This window comes from Anabas testudineus, chromosome 5, assembly GCF_900324465.2.
Source record: "Anabas testudineus chromosome 5, fAnaTes1.2, whole genome shotgun sequence".
NCBI lineage: Eukaryota > Metazoa > Chordata > Actinopteri > Anabantiformes > Anabantidae > Anabas > Anabas testudineus.
In genome coordinates, this window is record NC_046614.1 from 2805946 (window position 1) to 2823927 (window position 17982).

At 39.4% G+C, this 17982-nt stretch overlaps 1 protein-coding gene across 3 annotated transcripts; it reads right to left on the reverse strand.

Annotated features, from left to right (window-relative positions):
• Positions 1-1062: 1062 nt before the first annotated feature.
• On the reverse strand, positions 1063-17721 carry usp48 (ubiquitin specific peptidase 48). 3 transcript variants are annotated; one of them, XM_026344642.2, is made up of 28 exons: positions 17568-17720; positions 16954-17091; positions 16332-16452; positions 16049-16190; positions 15668-15795; positions 15325-15449; positions 14141-14249; positions 13754-13887; positions 13487-13572; positions 13223-13402; positions 12929-13066; positions 8347-8496; positions 7578-7778; positions 6629-6740; positions 6273-6415; positions 6026-6100; positions 5680-5804; positions 4798-4920; positions 4573-4634; positions 4315-4425; positions 4014-4135; positions 3485-3591; positions 3293-3400; positions 2858-3043; positions 2642-2767; positions 2467-2515; positions 2323-2349; positions 1063-1763 (listed from the first exon to the last, which is right to left on the reverse strand). In XM_026344642.2, the coding sequence occupies exons 2-28, from the start codon at positions 17085-17087 to the stop codon at positions 1741-1743; spliced, it is 3147 nt and encodes a 1048-aa protein (XP_026200427.1). In that variant the 5' UTR covers positions 17088-17091; positions 17568-17720; the 3' UTR covers positions 1063-1740. The 3 variants fall into 3 exon arrangements, 2 of the variants coding, with proteins under 2 accessions (XP_026200427.1, XP_026200428.1); XM_026344643.2 differs by lacking the exon at positions 17568-17720 and having other exon boundaries at positions 16954-17514; XR_003297810.2 differs by lacking the exons at positions 1063-1763; positions 2323-2349; positions 2467-2515; ... (1 more) ...; positions 2858-3043; positions 3293-3400 and having other exon boundaries at positions 4014-4130; positions 17568-17721.
• Between the last annotated feature and the right edge of the window lie 261 nt (positions 17722-17982).

Below are 17982 nucleotides of genomic sequence, written 5' to 3' on the forward strand. Positions count from 1 at the left end.
ACAATGGATATATTAGAGGAGAACATAGACAAAATGAGATGCATTTATTGCTAATCACTCCTTTAAAATCACTAATATCACTTAATATCGATGTTTAAACATCATGAACTAACAGCTACAGTCAGCAGCATAACTGAAGCATATTCATAATCCACAGGACCGTTTCAGATTTCAGACCTACAGTGAGCTGCAGCCTGTACATCGCTTTCATCCAGGGACAGCTGGGATCAGCGGTATTCACTGTAGCTGCAGCTGATCTGCAGCTGTTTAACTCCATTGAGTAGTTCATAGAGTGTTAATACACGCTGAGCAAAAACAACAACAGCTGGACCGATACGGCTGCAGTAACAATCACCAGCGATTTCCCAATCATAATCCCAGCTACAGTTTTTCTCAGTCGGTCTCAGCAGTTCCGGTTATGCCCTCCGTTAGCTGTCTCCATCTCTCTGAGTTACAGTGGTACTTGCTGCTCAGCAGCCACTGCCGACGGTGAACCCACTCTCTGTGGACACAGCCAGCGGGGATCTACTGCATGATACAGACCATACTATGAAAAGAAATCGCTATGGACCAGATATATCGCAGAAGTAGCTCTGCAAAAATGTCACCGCCGTGAGCCTTAAGGGGCTCCGTAGTCTTCTGACATGTTGTTTAAGGAATGAGAAGCTACTCACTGCATCAGTTACGGTTAAATAACTTGTTGCCAACTTGAAAAAAAATCATCCATGCAGTAATTATCCAATGGGAGGCTCTTACACATTTGCCTAGTTAAATTCAGGTGGTAACCTTTTTGGATGGGAGTGCAGTTTCCCCACTCACTTTCTTTACATATGAACTGACTAATCATTTCAGCTCTTGTATTTATTGTTGGGCAGTTCAAGCATTATATTGTAGTTTTTCTTCATTCTGTCAAAACACTAACACTTTCCCCTGGTGATTACATTATGTACTGGCCTTCACACAGCTAAAATAATCCAAATGCTCTAATAAACACAGTAACACCAATTCCACATTCAATCTGGTAGTTTTTAAAGATTTAATTTTAAGGATATCAGAAAAGGATTGCTTTGAAAATAACTTTATTGTCGATAAGAAATAACTGTGAAAAGAACAGGACAAATCACTGCTTGCATTCTGGTTGTCATTTCCGTCTGATGAGGTTTACACAGCTGAAACGTCTCTATCCACACAGTGCAGCTATGTAATACATGGAGTATTATGGATATAGATTTTCTGTAGAGGTAATAAATGTTCTAACATTTAAGAGCAGTTATATGTGTGATACCTAACAGTTACTCGTGCATTCTTTTGGCAAACCTGAAAACTCAACACAAGCTTCCACATAATGGAAAGAAAGGACACTGTGTTGAATTTATCATTGCCATATATTAAAATAGTTAAAAACAAAGCCCATTTTCATAAGCAACAGTAAAATTTCACTGAAGCCAAGCCTCAGAATACAATACATCCACTCAGCTTCAACCATCTTTCAGGCAGAAGCACTAACACATAGTTCTTCAGAATGATTAGGAACTTTAAATACCAAAGGCCAGCAATCTTATGTAGAGAAAAACAGCGGCTTTGCAACATAGTCACAGTTTTATTAAAGAAACCCTACTCAAAAAGTAAAATAAACAAATTAAAGCACTTATTTATATATGGACACTTGACAAATTCAAGCTTTTTAAAATCTTTATCTGTCATCCGTCCAATTCAAGCATAGCTACAGCACAGCTTTCCTCAATGCCCGAGAAGCCCAGTGCCTGCAGGGAAGGTTGTACAGTTACAAAGTGAAAGACATGCAAAAAAAGATTAGCAGTCAAGGAATCGGTTTTATACAGATGCACAGATGAGTACTGATGAGTGCAAACTGGCTGGCTGCTAAATATTTGGCAAGTTATGATAAGTGATTGCTGAAGTGGTGCTATGCTATTATGTCACTAAATTCAAGGTAAAACAACATTTCCTCGTTTGGATCCAGTGTTTGGTTTGTCTGATCTGAGCAACTGGATCTACCAAAGGCTCAGTGTAAGCAAAAGAAAATCTTAATTTCAAGTGAACCTAATGACTACTATACTACTTTTAACTGGGGTCAAATATCTTCACAGGAAGAAATGAAGCAAGTAAAAATACTATTCTGAGGCTTTTGCCCCCATTATTTTCCTGCCCCTGTTTATAGTCTGGTTTTAAATTTGGAACTACTCATAAGTTTTTCAGAAATTTTTATACAAGAGCAAGTAGATTCAGTCTGATTAGGCTGCTACCCCTTGACATAAATTTCATCACTACACTATTAACTAAATAAATAAAAGGAATGCTCACCTTTAAATCCCTCTTCCGGCATCCTCACTGTAAAGGAAGATATATCCATTAAAGAACAATAACTATGATAACTTGTTTGTATAACTGTTTTTTCAACAATGGAAATGTAGCAGTTGTACTGGAGATGACGATAATACCACTTACCCTGATAGACATCATCCATTGCAGCATAGTCTGCTATTGGCTCATCGGCCTGTGAGGAAACAATAAAATTCATGTCTGTGATCACAGTCAATACAGTCTGATGACAAATCAAGCAAAGCTACAGAGGTTGAGATGTCTACGTCTCCAGTCACCAAGAAATTCAAGCAGGTGCTACCTTCAGACAGATGATGCTCTCTGGGATAACGCCCAGACTGCCCAGCGTGGCCGAGTCGTCTGTTAAACTTTTTCCATTAATAGAGAGGTTCTGGTCAAAAGGAGCCACAGAGAATGCGTGCATAATCTAGAGGGTCACAAACACAGCAAAGTTAGCTTTGTATGAACAGTCTGGTTCCTACACGCAGCACTGTATACAGTCATTTGGAGCCCTTGCCTGTATTTTCAGCTCTTTAAGTGTCTGATTAGCTGAAACAATGAGTGCTTTCTCTCCTCTGAGCTTCCTGTGCCGCGTGCTTCTCCTGATCCCACCTAGTTTGGTAATGTTGGTCACAGGAACAGCAGCTGCCGATGCTGCTGCGCCACTCTCACTCAGCTTGAGCCGCTTTGCTCCATCCTGTGACTGAAAGAACATTGTGCGTTTATTAAGTACGAGAGATGAACACAGACAATAGCTCTATTCCTCATCTTTGCACCAACAGCAATGAGGTGACTTAGTTCTACTGCTTTTACATTTACTGGTGCGTTTTTCAACAGAAAAAGGAAAGAAGATGTTTGTCCACAAATTTGTGGTAGTGCTGCTGGTAGCTCTCAGTTGATTTTTATGTGTCCCATCACCCCTTAGTTTATTGCTGTAATATAGTGAACTCACTTGGCTGAAGTCTGGGTCCTTGTCTCCATCCACCTTTGGTTGTTCTTCTTTCTCCTCCTCTGCCTCTGAGCTGCTGGCATTCATCTCTGGAGCTGCTTCCTTTAGCATCTATGACGAAGTAAAAACAAGTTAAACACTCTTACTTTAATGATTACATGAGTAAATACAGGAATGAGGGTTTGGTTGACCTACCATCTGGTCTTCTACGACTTTGCGGATGTAGATGGTTGCTTGAGTGTACTCTCTTAGGTCCCTCTGCTGCTGAAAAAGGAAGCCCTCTCTGCACTCCCAACACAGATCTAACACAAACACCCACATCAATATCAAGTTAACAAAGGATGTTAAGAAGCCAAAACAGGTTAGCCCAACACTCTACACAGAATCATAAAAAAAGACAAAACAACAACTTTTAATGCATAACTCACTTTGTCCAATGGCTTTGCACAAGACACACACCTTTTAAAGCCACCATGTAAGTCTAAAAGCAGGTAGTGTTTCATACTCACACGCAGATTTTGAGTGGAGTATAGTTTTAAGCAGAAATGTCCCGAGTCAGTACTGAACACCAATATCAGAACAGCTCGAGGCATATTTTAAAGGATCAGTATCAGGGCTGAAATAACAATTCAAATCAGATCCTTTTTTTACTGAACTCTTAACATGTTTTGTCTCAACCTGCCGATGCTGCTGTGCTGCCCTTCTTTAGAGGACAGAGGCTTACCAGGCTGCGTGGTGTACTCAGTAGTGGAACCACTTTGTTTAATGCAGTGGATGGAAATTGGTTGGTCAACAATGAAGAGTCTGCTGATCACTTCCCATTCGCTGGGCCAGAGCAGAGCTATACTGTGCAGGACAAACAGCACAACATGAGACCACAGCAGTTTCCAATCATACTGTACATTATTTTCATTAGTGCAGTCTGTACAGTTTAATTAGAGGTTGCATTTATACATGCATACAGAGTTGACTTGACCGCTGTTAAATTATCATAACCTGTGGAGAACTAAAGAAACAGAACTCACTGTTGTGCGTCTCCGTCGATCAGGGAGTCGTAGGTAAACATGAAGCCTCCGTGCGGACATAGCAGCAGAGTGTTGCCAACATTGGACACTGGAGAGGATTTCGTGGGCCTCCTGGAAAACATCCACAGATTTACTGACATACAATTTCACTGGCAGTCATAAATATAAAGTATTAGAGACCGGTCAGCTCAGTTTTAGTAATTAACTAATAAGAGTAAGATAATAATTTTGTTTATATCACTGTTGTAACAAACATACCTGATGAATTTTCTCCACTCATCCACAAAATACAGAGGTACTATGTAAAGAACATCTGTGCCCTGGAAAGACAAGACAAGATTTACTGAATTTTTCTTGATACCGTATAACACACACACACAACATTTTTTCTATTCTTCATACACATTCCAGTATATGTCATTTGCACTCAGCTACAGCTGGCACTGCACACAGGCAGTCAGTGGTGCTTAGTTGTGTGTCTACCTGAGGCCACTTGGTGAGTGTCGGCCGATTCTTCTCGTGGAAAAGGTTGAGCAGCTGGTTCTTCTGGTCCAGGGCCATCATCTTACTGACCGCTTCATTGTCCTTTTCCTCCTGTTCTAATGTCTGGATACACAAGAAAGAAAAGCTTACTTTAAAGCTTACCTTAAATTTTGTCTCGTTCTTTTTTTCTGACACACATGAGCTACACCCCCTATGGTCCCTGAATGCCTTACAACAGGGATGACCAGCATCTGATAAGATTGCTAGAGCTACTCATACATATTAATAAGGCAAAAATGTCCCCCAAAAGTTTAAAAGTCAGATTAACAAACAGTACATAGCCATGATGCATGAAAAAAAGCATGTTTAATTTACTTGTTTGGCATGTGTGTGAGGTCACACACCTGAACCCTTGCAGACTTGGACAGATAACAAATAGCCTTGCACACAAACGGAAAGCCTGAATTAGGTTTTGCTATGTATCTTTACCTCTATTAGGTGAGTACAGCTTCCATTACTATGGGTTGTTTAATACTTACTACTCTATAACCCATTAACATGCAACTGTCTAAACAGCCATTGAAGCCCATGTGCACATCCTCAGAGATTGAATTACACACCAAGTGAGAGAAATGTCATTAAACGTGACTGGCCAGGATATGAATGTGAAGCAAATTTATACAAAGAACAGAAACACAAAAGCTGTATCAAGTGCTGTGGTGGTAGACATAACATTGACATTCCCATGTTCCCCTTCACAAATACACCTTTTAATATAGGTTTAGAAAACATATTGTAGAAAACAAGGCAGATTTGTGAATATAATCAAAAAGAAAAAACACAAGTGGGCTGTGATGGTTTGGTGCAACACCATTAACTTACCAGGCACTGCTGACAGGGCTCTTGGTTTTGTGTGAATTCTGGGGCTTTAGGGAAGTATGCCCTCAACTTGGTCCAAACTTCAGAAGATACCAGCTTCCGTTCAGTCTCCAGAATACCCAGACCCCCTGCAGGAGGAGAATACAGCCACATTCTACAGTTATGTAGAATTCGCAATTTCGTTGTACTGTTGTACCAAGTGTGACTGTACAATGACAATAAAGCTTTATCTTATCTTATCTTATGTCATAGCAATGGTAACAATATCCATCTTTTGTTTACAAATGTACAATGTAATTGTTAAAAGGTTTAGCTTAAACAACTGTAGATGCTAATGATGGGACAGTACCATGACTGCAGACAACATCTTCATTGAACGTCTTCATCTCATCCTCGTTGCCCTCAGAGAGCTCTGGACCGAACTCTACAATCAAACACATAGAATATTAATGCTCACTACCTGCAGGGATTGATGGTTGAATTCAGTGGGCCTGCAGTTGTCTGTCGAAATTATGTATCCTTGGAGCAAGTTACTGTGTTTATTGATGTTTGCAATGAATGAGAAATGAATTAACAGACAGAAGAAGACCTCGTACCTTTGCTGCTGTTGGTGTGTGGTCCCCGTCCATTGGTTTGTCCATTGCTGTGTTTGGTTTCATGTTCGTCCTCCTCCAACTGTTCCAAAGCCAACTGCCTCCAGGAACGTAGTGATACTTTTCCCACCCAGTAGCCCTCACCACTAAGAGAAACACACGCATATACGTACACACACAATGCTAAATAATGAATTAGGATCATCTCTCATGGAGTAACTAGAATGCCTCTGAAATGCCCCAATTCACTTCCTTCATATTTATATAAAGGAAGTTATATTTTCTCTGTGCAATGATGTCATAATTGCAAAAACAATGCAATACTATACTGCACACTGTACACTATTGAGTGTGGTTACCTGAGCACACGCTTAACCAGGTTGGAGACTTCCTTGTAGTCTTCATTGAGTTGGTTCTTCAGCCGCAGCACTCTGCATCGCTGGCTAACACACTCTCTACACAGAGAGAAGTCTGCACAAACATACCAAAGTTATATTGTGGTTTTAGGAGCAGTGAGGCTTAAAGACATTTATTGAGACTGGTGAGTAGTATTTCTATTTGCTGTTCTTTTTTTTGTGATATTCTTGTCAACTATAGTTGGTTGTGATCCATCAGAGTCAGTCAACCACAGTTTTAAAAACAGTGCACACATGTACATTTGCTATCAATGGTAAAGCAACGCATTCATGTTCCTTAGTATGAGTGTGAGCAGCATGTCAGGGAGAGTGAATGAGAAAGATGGTTACAAAGAAATCATTACAGAGTGATGCGGCTTGATTTTAAATCAAAGTTCACACTGTGGATTTCTTTTATTCAGACAGTTTGCGATGTGTATCAGCTGTGTCTCTGCTCTCTTTTTCTCTCTCTCTACACAAACACACACACCACAAAGTCATAAAGGGATGCTACTTTATGACGATTATGATGCAAGCTCAATTCCTCGACTACTCAAGAAAGTTGCTTTCTCTGAGTAACCTGGTCAAGTGTATGTAAATGTAGTGAAAGGCATGTATTATCCTGAAAATCAGGATGACAAATTCCTACCCATAAAAACCTATAAAACATTGTTCAGTTTCAATTTCAATTCTACATTGTCAAAAACATGATTGCAAATCTCCATGAAATAACAACTTCAAGCAAAAAATGTACATAAATACAACTGATTTGATATTTATGTGATATTATTTTGAATAGTAAACTAGCCAATGTGATACTTACTCCTGTACAACGGTTGAAAGAAAGTAATAAAATTCACTTTGGCAGAGGCTTGATGATTTGGCAAGGGACCTTAGCACTGGCAAAACTTACTGTCCAGTCTTGGACCTCCACCATAGCGCTTGTAGAGAAGCTCAGCAGCTTGGAGGGAGACCCTCTTGGACTCTCCCACCTTGTCTGGGTGCAGTTTACTATGACAACACAGGAAGAGAGAGTTGTCGATTTCTTTTGTGGCAGTGGAGTCGTCTAGCCATTTCTTTAGCCAGTCCAGAGGGATAAACTCGTATGGATCACCTGAGGAGGAAAAGTAAAGAAATGTATCAAACATAAACAAAAAACAGGACTTCATATGAATGCATGATAAATATGGAAACTGTATTAAATCAAATCAACAACTTGTTTTAAATAAACAACATAAACATCCAACCCCTTCCAAGTGTTTTGGAAAAGTAAGGCCAATTCCTTCATGAAAAATGGATGGGTTTATACCACAAGGAGGACCGGTTTGAAATGTTCATCTTTTGTCTCATATTCAAATTTTGATATTAAACCCAAATATTTTTAATTTACAGCAAAAGTAAAGGAATTGGTCATACTTTTCTAATACTTTTGGAGGGGAGTGTACATTAGTTGCACTGCAGAAATCATAATTCAGTAAAATGTTGTAGTTTATTAGGAGTATTACTACATCAAGGGGAACTGTAGTAAAAGTTAGGCACTTCTTCCCACTACTTTGTCACTTTATTACATTGTTTGTGATTTTAGTTCTCTTTCTAGTTCCTTGGACTAAAACCTCAACAATTCTGCACATGTGCGTACTCTTTAGTGAGTCTGTGGGTGATTGAGGAATGTTGTTACTAACCATCCTTTGCAGGTAAAAGCTCATAGAGCTCCTTCACCTCCTCGTGCTTGGCTTTGCCCTTGTCCACACTCTGTTTTCTCATGTCGGCCATCTCGCTGCACCACTCCTCAAATTTGTGGTTGTCTTGGTCCACCAACCTCTGAAGAAACGCTGAAGTAAAGAAATCCCATCAGAAAATGCAACATGCAGTTGACTTAACAGTTGCTAAGTAGGTACAGGAGATAGCCAAGGCATTTGATTAATGTGAATTTGCACAAGGTAGAAAATATTTTTTTTGTGAAAAGGTTTTGGTGATTTATTGTGAGACCAGCTACTAGGCTAGTTTTTCCTAGGAGATTCTATCACACTGGAAGAGTAAAGGCTCTTCCAACAATACAACAGCTTAATGTTTACAGCTACACTCAGCTTTGTCTGAGCAATGTTTTGGAATGATCAGACATGATGCTGTGCTGAAGGAGAAACAGGGAGAGTTGCCAAGATGATGGGCAAACAGTTTGATAAGGGCAGCAAAAGAAGGTGGTCAGTTTGTTGGTGACACAGCAAAACCAGTTGTGTTATTATGCTTAACCAGACCTTAGTCTTAGTCCAACTCCGTCAACGGCCTTGGCTCATCTTCACCTTCAGTAGCGATGAGCAAGAGTTTTTGTCTATCTTTAGTATCAAGGGGGTATTGCACAAAAGTAGGATTAAAAAATCCAGGATAAATGAAAAAGCCAGGTTTGACCAAATTTGATCAGAGCATCCTGACTTAATCTGTTCAACATTTGCCAAGTTGGAATAAGGAGAAGCAGCTAAGTAAAGTCAGCTGTAGCTGATAGCCAGGATAGGTGCAGGTTCACAATATTCTTAAATACACCACATATTTTGATCACAAATTAAAAACGAAAAACTTCTAACCAACTGAGCAACAGCTTCTTATGGAGACATATAAAAAGTAAAACAAAGATGTAAAAAGGAAAGTACAGTATGTCTCCAATAATTAAAGAGAAAATGCCTGGCAGACAATGGACTGAGTGAATGTGGAATCAGCCCAGAAATAATTAATAACCAGTAATCTATTAATATCATCATAATTAAAACTGAAGGAGTTAGTTGTCATTTCCACTAATTAAGAGTTACACACTTTTGCATAATTTTGACCAGTGAAAGTGAATGTTCCTCAGGAAATTACAATTACTGTAAACCATCTAGGTTGATTTATGCATGTGATTATGGTTATCTAGTCTATAAACTTTATTTGATCCATTTGTACTTATTTCATCATCTCTCTAATGTTTTTTAATCTATCTATCTATGTATCCTTCATGTCTGAACAAAAAACACAATATACAGATGAGGTGAACTGAAACGTCTGCTGACAGGTTTTACTGTCTGTACTGAATAAACCTGACAATAACGACTACGACATGATTATAAAAAAACAAAAGTCCTATTGTGACAATAAAAATCTAGGTATATTTAAATGCAGTATTTTAATGCAGGATAATTAAAATGATGCAACACATTAAGATTAGCTATTATAGAACCAGGTCCAGGATATATTCAGCCAGGATAACTGGAAAATCCCATCTTAATCCCTTATCTTGATTTTATACCCCTCAGGTACCGTATATTAAGTATACTGTACTATAGGTTAAAACAGAGAACACTTTTGCACTTGTGAAAAAAGGGCAGTTTATGAAAGATCGAAATTGTATTTGATTAGTAAATGATCCAACACATGAATCTGCATAGCATCATGCCTTTGCATTGTCCAATCACATCATATCTCAGTAAACTGCATGTATTTAATCAGATTGTGTTCAATAACACTGCAACTGTATCACACTGGTAGATGCATAATCCTGCCCTGGAGCAGACTGTGCTTCACCATCTTTTGAACTGAATGTGCTTCACCCCCACATACTCCTTAGGGACATATCATCATTCTAATGAAGCAGGTGTGAATGTAAACATGTTAATGCATCATTGTCTTTCCAAACATTCAAGGTCTTCTGTACTAGTATAAAGAGGCCCGTGGGAGTCTGCCTGCTCGAGCAGCAGCACTCCCATTCCAAAGCTCTGTGTGATTGTAACTACTGCTCACTTGCAAGCATTACATTTTCTTAAAGTTAGATTCCGGTCTAAATGTACTCGTCCATTGTTTTAACTTATTTTTTCTAACATTACCTTTTTTTCACATTTTGTTATGTTACAGCCTTATTCTAAGATGGATAAAATTTAATTTCTCAAAATTCTTCAAAAATACCACAGTATGACAAAATCAAAAGATGTTTGCTAGAAAAAATAATAATAATAAAAAAAAAAAAGCAAACTCTGCAGCACTCCATCAATTAGGAATGTAGAGAGGCCAAATGGAAACCACTCTTCAGTATAAGTTTGCTGAAATGCACCTGAAGGACTCAGGACCCATGAGTAACAAGATTCTCTGGTCTGACGAAACAAAGATTGAATTCTTTGGCCTGAATGCCAAGCGTCATGTCTGGATGAAATGAGGCGCCTCTCAGCACCTTGCCAGCAAGCTATATCATATCTACAGTAAACAATGTTTTTCAGCAACAGGAAGGGGGAGACTGGTCAGGATTGAGAAAAACATGAATGCAGCAATGCACAGAGACATCCTTGATGAAAACCTATTCCAGAGTGCTCTGGATCTCAGACTGGGGTGATGGTTCACTTTTCAACAGGGCAATGACCCTAAGCACACAGCCAAGATAACAAAGGGAGCACCTACTGGACAACTCTGTGAATTTCCCTGAGTCGTCCAGGCAGAGCCCTGACCTGACCACTGAACATCTCTGGAGAGATCTGAAAATGGCTGTACACATCCAACTGGATGGAGCTTGAGAGGTACTGCAAAGAAGAATGGGAGAAACTGTCCAAAAATACACTGGCCGTACAAAAAAAACACACACTAATATTTCGTTGGACTGCCTTTAGCTTTGATTAAATGGTAAATGGTCTGCACTTATATAGCACTTTTCTACCTAGCTGGTACTCAAAGCACTTTACACTGCGTCTCATTCACCCATTCACACACACACAAACACACACACACAAACACACACCGATGGCAGAGCTGCTATGCAGCTGACCTGACTCACCAGGGGCAACTTGGGGTTCAGTATCTTGCCCAACGACACTTTGGCATGTGACGTGGCAGCCGGGAATCAAACCACCAATCCTATGATTGGCAGTCAACTGCTCTAACTATTGAGCCACAGCCACCCCAAGTGATTACAGCACACATTCACCGTGGCATTGTTTCGATAAGCTTCTGCAATTTCACAACATAGTGCCCAGAGTTGCATTAATTTTCCTGCTGCGACTGCAAAGTCTTCTCCAGCACATCCCAAAAATTCTTAATGGGGTTAAGGTCTGGACCCTGTGGTGGCCAATCCATATGTGTAAAATGATGTGTCATGCTCCCCAAAATCACTCTTCCAGAATTTGAGCCAGATGAATCCAGGAATAACCTGGTCAATCAGTATATTCAGGTAGTCAGTAGACCTCATTTCTTTGGGCGCATACTCTGGAACAGGGAGACAGTTCTTAACTCAGTTTTAGTAGTTTCAGCAAACCCTTCTGAAACAGATTAACGTCTTTTCCACGACCACAGGATGTGTCTTCCAACACGGTTGTTTAGGAAATGAGAAGCTACTCAATGCATCAATTAGGGTTAAATATCTTGTTGCCAGCTGAAATATAATCTTCTATGCAGTAGTGACTGTTTGTGGTCTGGTGACTTTTTTTTTGGACGTACAGTGTAGGTGTGTAATTGGTGCTAAAGATGCATGTACATGCACATGTGATATTTTAAAATTTTAATACATTTTCAAAGATTTCAGACAGACATCTTTCACTTTGACATTATGAGGTATTTTTTGTAAGATTTCTTTAGGTAAATAATGAATTTAATCCATTTTGGAATAAGGCTGTAACAAAGTTAAATGTGGAAAAAGTTAAGCAAATACTGTGAATATTTTCTGCATGTACTGCATTTCCAACACACTGGATATCATGATACCCATGTCATGCCACTAATAACAGTGTAAAAACAACACAACAAAACTTGTAGTTCTGTTTATATATGTACAGGCATCTTAATGATGGGACAAATTTACACACATTAAGCTTTCTGTATAAAAGTGCTTTGTAAATTTAAAAGTTAGTCAAAGTGAGACAGACTGTAAACAATTCTGCACACTAATCTATTATTGTTATAATTCTCCAACTGTGCTCGCCCTTCGTCCTGCTCCAGTTTCACTCTAGTACCGCTCACATCACATAAAGCATGGCTAAGCCTGACAAAGAATTACAGCTTTGAGCTGGGGGACAAGGCGGGCAAACAGCTCCACAAATAAAGAGCGTAAATTTAGCATCACCACTCTGGTGCGCAACTGGAGCTGATGCTTATAAATGTGATTGGTACATAATTGGATATCTCAGAGTGATCGGCTGCTCACTGGTCACTGCCAATCAAGTTTAAAAACAAGATTTTTCTGCCAAGTTTAAATTTTTTGATGCAAACAAAGAATAATTTACAGTGGCATTTAATTCATGTGAACATTCTTCTCCTCACCTGGCACATCAACTATGTTCCTGGAGGGATCTGAGCTCTTCTCTTCCTGGACCTTATACACCAGCATGTAGGCATTTCTGGAGCAGTGGTACCCTTTACTGCACTTTGGCTTTCGTGTCTGAGATTTCACCGTCTCAGCTAAGGACCAATGAGACCACAAAGGAAGAACAACTTTTACAATGTGGATATATTTAAAGCATCATCATCATCATGGCAACCACACGTTTCAACAAACATGTCTGAAAATCTCAGCTGTCTTACAATATGAAGTGTATTTAATTAATCTAGTCTCACCAATGTCCTCCTCAATGCCAAGCTGTAGCTTCTTGCCTTCCATCTTCTCAATCTCCTCATCGTTGAATTTGTACCAGTCACCAGTGCGAGCATCCTTCACATGTGCGATGTAGTGTCCTGAGTAGGCACTGATCCCCCGATGGATCAGCACTGCACTCAGTTCATAAACACACTTCTGGTCTGGAAAGACATTCAGTCAAAATGGTCAGAAATACCTGAGAAGGATCAGAATTCAGTTTTAGCAGGCAGTGAAATTAACAGTACCTTGTTTTCCTTCCAGGAAAGGGCCCATCTCAAGTTGCTCCGGAAAACTGATAAAAGTGTTGAGCTTTTTCTTGTGGCCTGTTTGTCTGGCGAAGACAACACAGTTCAATAAGTCTCTGTTCTCACACCAGCAGAAAACAGACCAATGGCATCACTAATTAATCCAGTACTTAATATAGACAGTATATTGTCTTGACAAAAACATATAATTTATTGATGTTATGCCTTTTTATGCAACACTACTACACTAAGTGATTTTCTACATACCTATCAAAGACAAAGCGCATGAGCTGCAAGTTGAGTGTGGGAGGAAGGCTATGTAGTTTGATCCTACGGGTGGCATTCTGTTTACTTTGACAGCTTTCACAAAAGTAGCGGTTCTCCCCATCCAGCTTCTCCTCCTGTAAAGTGAGGAAGAGTGTGAGGGGTGATCATTATGAACGAACACACACAAATATACACGTCAAGACATTTTCTCAGCCTCAGTAACTATACATGAAAATCTAATTCAAAAAGGGACCGATGAACGAACACACACAAATATACACATCAAGACATTTTCTCAGCCTCAGTAACTATACATGAAAATCTAATTCAAAAAGGGACAGATGTTTCAGGTAATAGACTACTATACCAATTGAATGACTGATCTACCTTCAGGAACTCTGTGACACACTCTGTAAGGTTTTTGTGACCCTGAATGTTCAGCTCCAGCTCGTAGAATCGGGATGGCAGCGCAGATGATCTTTCACACTGGTTACAACTAGAAAAGAGCAGAAAAAATAACAGATTCAACCAAAACACCAAAGAAATTTAGTTTTTGGAATCATTTTTGCATTACCTTTGAGTTTTCAAATATAACAAAAATCGAAGGTTTAGTGGTAACATTGCCGCCCTCAATGCGGAAGACCAGGTTCGAATCACAGCTGTGGCCTATTTTCCAGTAGGAGGCCTTAGGCAAGACCTCCTTATGCTTACCCTGCCTTTGCCTTGCACCTTGTAAGCTGTAAAATGCACACTTAGACTTAATTAAAAAAAAACAAAACAATGTACTGTATAGGTTATGGGCTCTATGTTTCTTTTTCATGTCATTATTTCATATCATTAATTGATAATTTTTCAGATGGTTAGTGGTGGTTGTGCATGGTAACTACTTCTCTGGTGCTGTTAGGAATCCCCGTGTAATGTCGAAACAGTGGTGGACTGGGCAGTAGTATTAATTTGCAAACAGATATTTGTCTGTTTTCCTATTTCCATTTATGGCCCTCATTTCCACAATGACTGATGTTTAGAGACCAGTCAGATGTGCGTTTTTACAAATCTGATGAAAGAAAGTGCATATGCACATTCCTGTATTTGTTTGTATTTTATTGCATTCTCTTGCATTACCAAGTTAACTATGACACAGTCTAAAAAGTGTCCATTAATCAAAGAATGACTGACTTATTTTTATGTGAAATACGCAAAGGTTAACTAGCTGATACAGCTCACAATAATGAGCCAAAGGTTTACACCTCACTTACAGCTGAGGTCAACAGTGTTTTTGTAGGGACTCCAAGGTGACAGACTATGGTCTAATTAAGTCATCAACAAAGAACATTTTACAACAAGTCATGGGCATGAAGCAAATAAGTCAGCTTTCACATAAAGCCTTCATAGTAGATGGGATAAAAAAAAAAAAAAAAACTTGGCAAGAATAAAAAGGGTAATAGGAGAGTCACCGGAAACCTACTCCTAGCCTTAACTATGGCACACTGGTAACAAAATGCTAATTGTGACATTCTGAGGAACTGACATTGAACACATAATGTTTAAACTTGTGTCAGGTTTGATCTTACACTGTAACATAGGAGAACTGTCCACAGAACTGCCGCTGGATAACATTCTGCACGTTGGGGTTCTTCTGCTTGGACAGTGTGTCCTCCAGCAAAGACAAGAAAAGCTTTGAAAACTCCTGGGCATCCTGAAAATAAAACCACTCCCATTCAATGTCTTAATTATGCTGTGTAATCTTGTATCTAGCAATTGATAAATTGCCTGGTTAATCAACAGAAATGTTATAAACATAGATAACATGAAAGGTGAAATAATGCACACCTCTGCAAAGACCTACATAAGGAAATCCTAGACCATACTAAAATAAATATCACAATTATGTTCCATTATCATATTGGGATTTACCTGCTGTTGGCCTGTGTCCAAGCCCAGTGCTTTGACCAGCCCTGAAGGATCTATGTACTTTCTGTTGCTGTTTTGCAGCAATGCGAACAGATACTGCAGATGCTCACAGATGGACTGAGGCTCGTAATCTAAAAAAGATATAGACATTTGCCTCAGAGGATGAAATGCTTCTATCTAAAAAAATAAAAGTATGACTTTGCAGAATCATGCCATAGTCATGCTTGAACAGCAGCCAACCTCTAAGTGGGTCTTGACTTGGATAACATCATTATAAGCAACAATGTGTGTTAGGAAAACTATCTTGCTGGACAATTGCCGTTTGTTTGTTGAATTTATTAAACATTTGTCTGAGTAATGTATTAGTAGTTAGTTCTGCTGTACCAGACGCAATGTTATGTTCCTGTGCCCGGGAATTGTGGCACTGGTAGAGGCTCCTACGTAGCTCTAGGTTGTGGAACCACACTTGCAGGAATGTGTTGACATAACATGTTGCACCCAGATTAGTCAGACCAACAAATGTGTTCTGGAAGGGGGACAGACCAAGAAAAAGAAAAGTAGGGTGAGCTTCCAGGAGTTCAACTGTTCATCTAAAACAAATCTATAATTGGAAGAACGACAGCGAGCAGACAAACTGCATTATGTGCAGATAATTTAACAAAAGTACCTTGTCTCTTCGTTCTGAATTTGGGTCATCAATATTGTGGAAAGCATTTTCATCTATCTCCCCCAACCACGCTTGTTCACCAATGCCTACAAGGCAGTTTGGATTCCCTCTGCAGTTTCTCCTGCAAAAGAAAGTGTCCTTACAGCATGACCAGCTTGAGAAAATAACATCCATTAGCATCACTCTCTTCAGAGAAAACCAAACTAGCGTCAAAATCTGTCTGTGATCCAACTGCATAAAGATACACACCCTTTTATAATTTACACACAACTGAGTAAGATAAAGTTCACTTGCTTTTAAACTACACCAATTAGTGGTGAATCTGTCGCCTACTAGACATCATCGTATATATTAAAGATATTTTACGGTATGTACATGTAAAGAGTGGAGTCAATCTCCATGACCTTTCATACAAAGTCTAACGTTACAGAGCAGCTCTGCGAGCAATGACGACTTGTTCACAGACAAGGAAACAAATCACTTTTGATGCGCATTAGCTTGTCTCTGTAGCGCTACTTATTAAGCCTTCAAAATAGAATCAAATTTAAATTCTGCTAATGGCATTTTACCGGCACACACTAGCAAAGCAAAAGCATGTTGTTTAGAAATACCGATATCTTACCTACAGGTTCCTCTTTTGCAGGCCGGGAGATTGACCCGATATGCTAGCTCGATATGCTCCTGCTCTATTTCTTCTGGTTTCACCGTCTCCACCCAACGCCAAGCCGCTTTCTCCAGCTGTATGCGGGGCGCCATAATCCTACGATGTAACGTTTATAACACAGCCAGATATGCGTCAACAAATCAAAAAGTCAATAGCCCGAGGTTGGCCAAACTGTTTCCAGGAATGCTAGCATAGCCGGATAGCACCAAGGTTCTAAAGAAGCAACCCCCTGTTAGCTTTGTGGTGCTACTTAACCTAGCAAGCTAATATTACCATGGTAGTTTACGCACTGCCAACTGAACTTAAAGATCAGCATATAACTCCACAGCGCAACAGTTACATGAGCAGTGAAATGCAGTAAATCGTTATAAAACATTAATTGCAAGTAACGTTAGATATAGGGTATAGGTTCGTGCTAACGTAGCGTTAGTTAACGTTAGCACGTTAACTAGCTAAACTGTAGCTAGCCCGACCGGCAGTGTTAGCAAGTCATTTTCCCCTGCACTTTCCATTTAACGCTACCTGATGCTAACGTAACGAGTTTATTGTGTTAAAGACAAATATAATCGAACCTTTCATGCGTGCAGCTGCTTCACCAAAAATATTTATGTATTTTCACATTTTATTCACGGTTTATTTTAGATTTAGCGCCCTTGCGTCAGTTTATAAATAAATTATTTCTCCGCTCAAAATCAACACGACGTCACCAAGTGACGTCAGTGACGTCTCTTTGTGTTTATATACGGGCACTGCCTTCACGGAACTTGGGTTTCTGAAGTCTCAGCATTAAACATTTTATTGTCTAAGTGTGTCTTTCTGAGTATACCTTTTATGTATTTAAATTATGAAAAGTGTGTTTTAGTTCTTGCTTTCTTATGGTGTTCGTACTTGTGTCTAGACTACTAAAAAAAAAAAAAAAAAATGTTGATTAGCCTGAAGTGGAGCTGTCCAGCCGTCAGTGGTACTGACACAGCTGCTCCCTTTGCG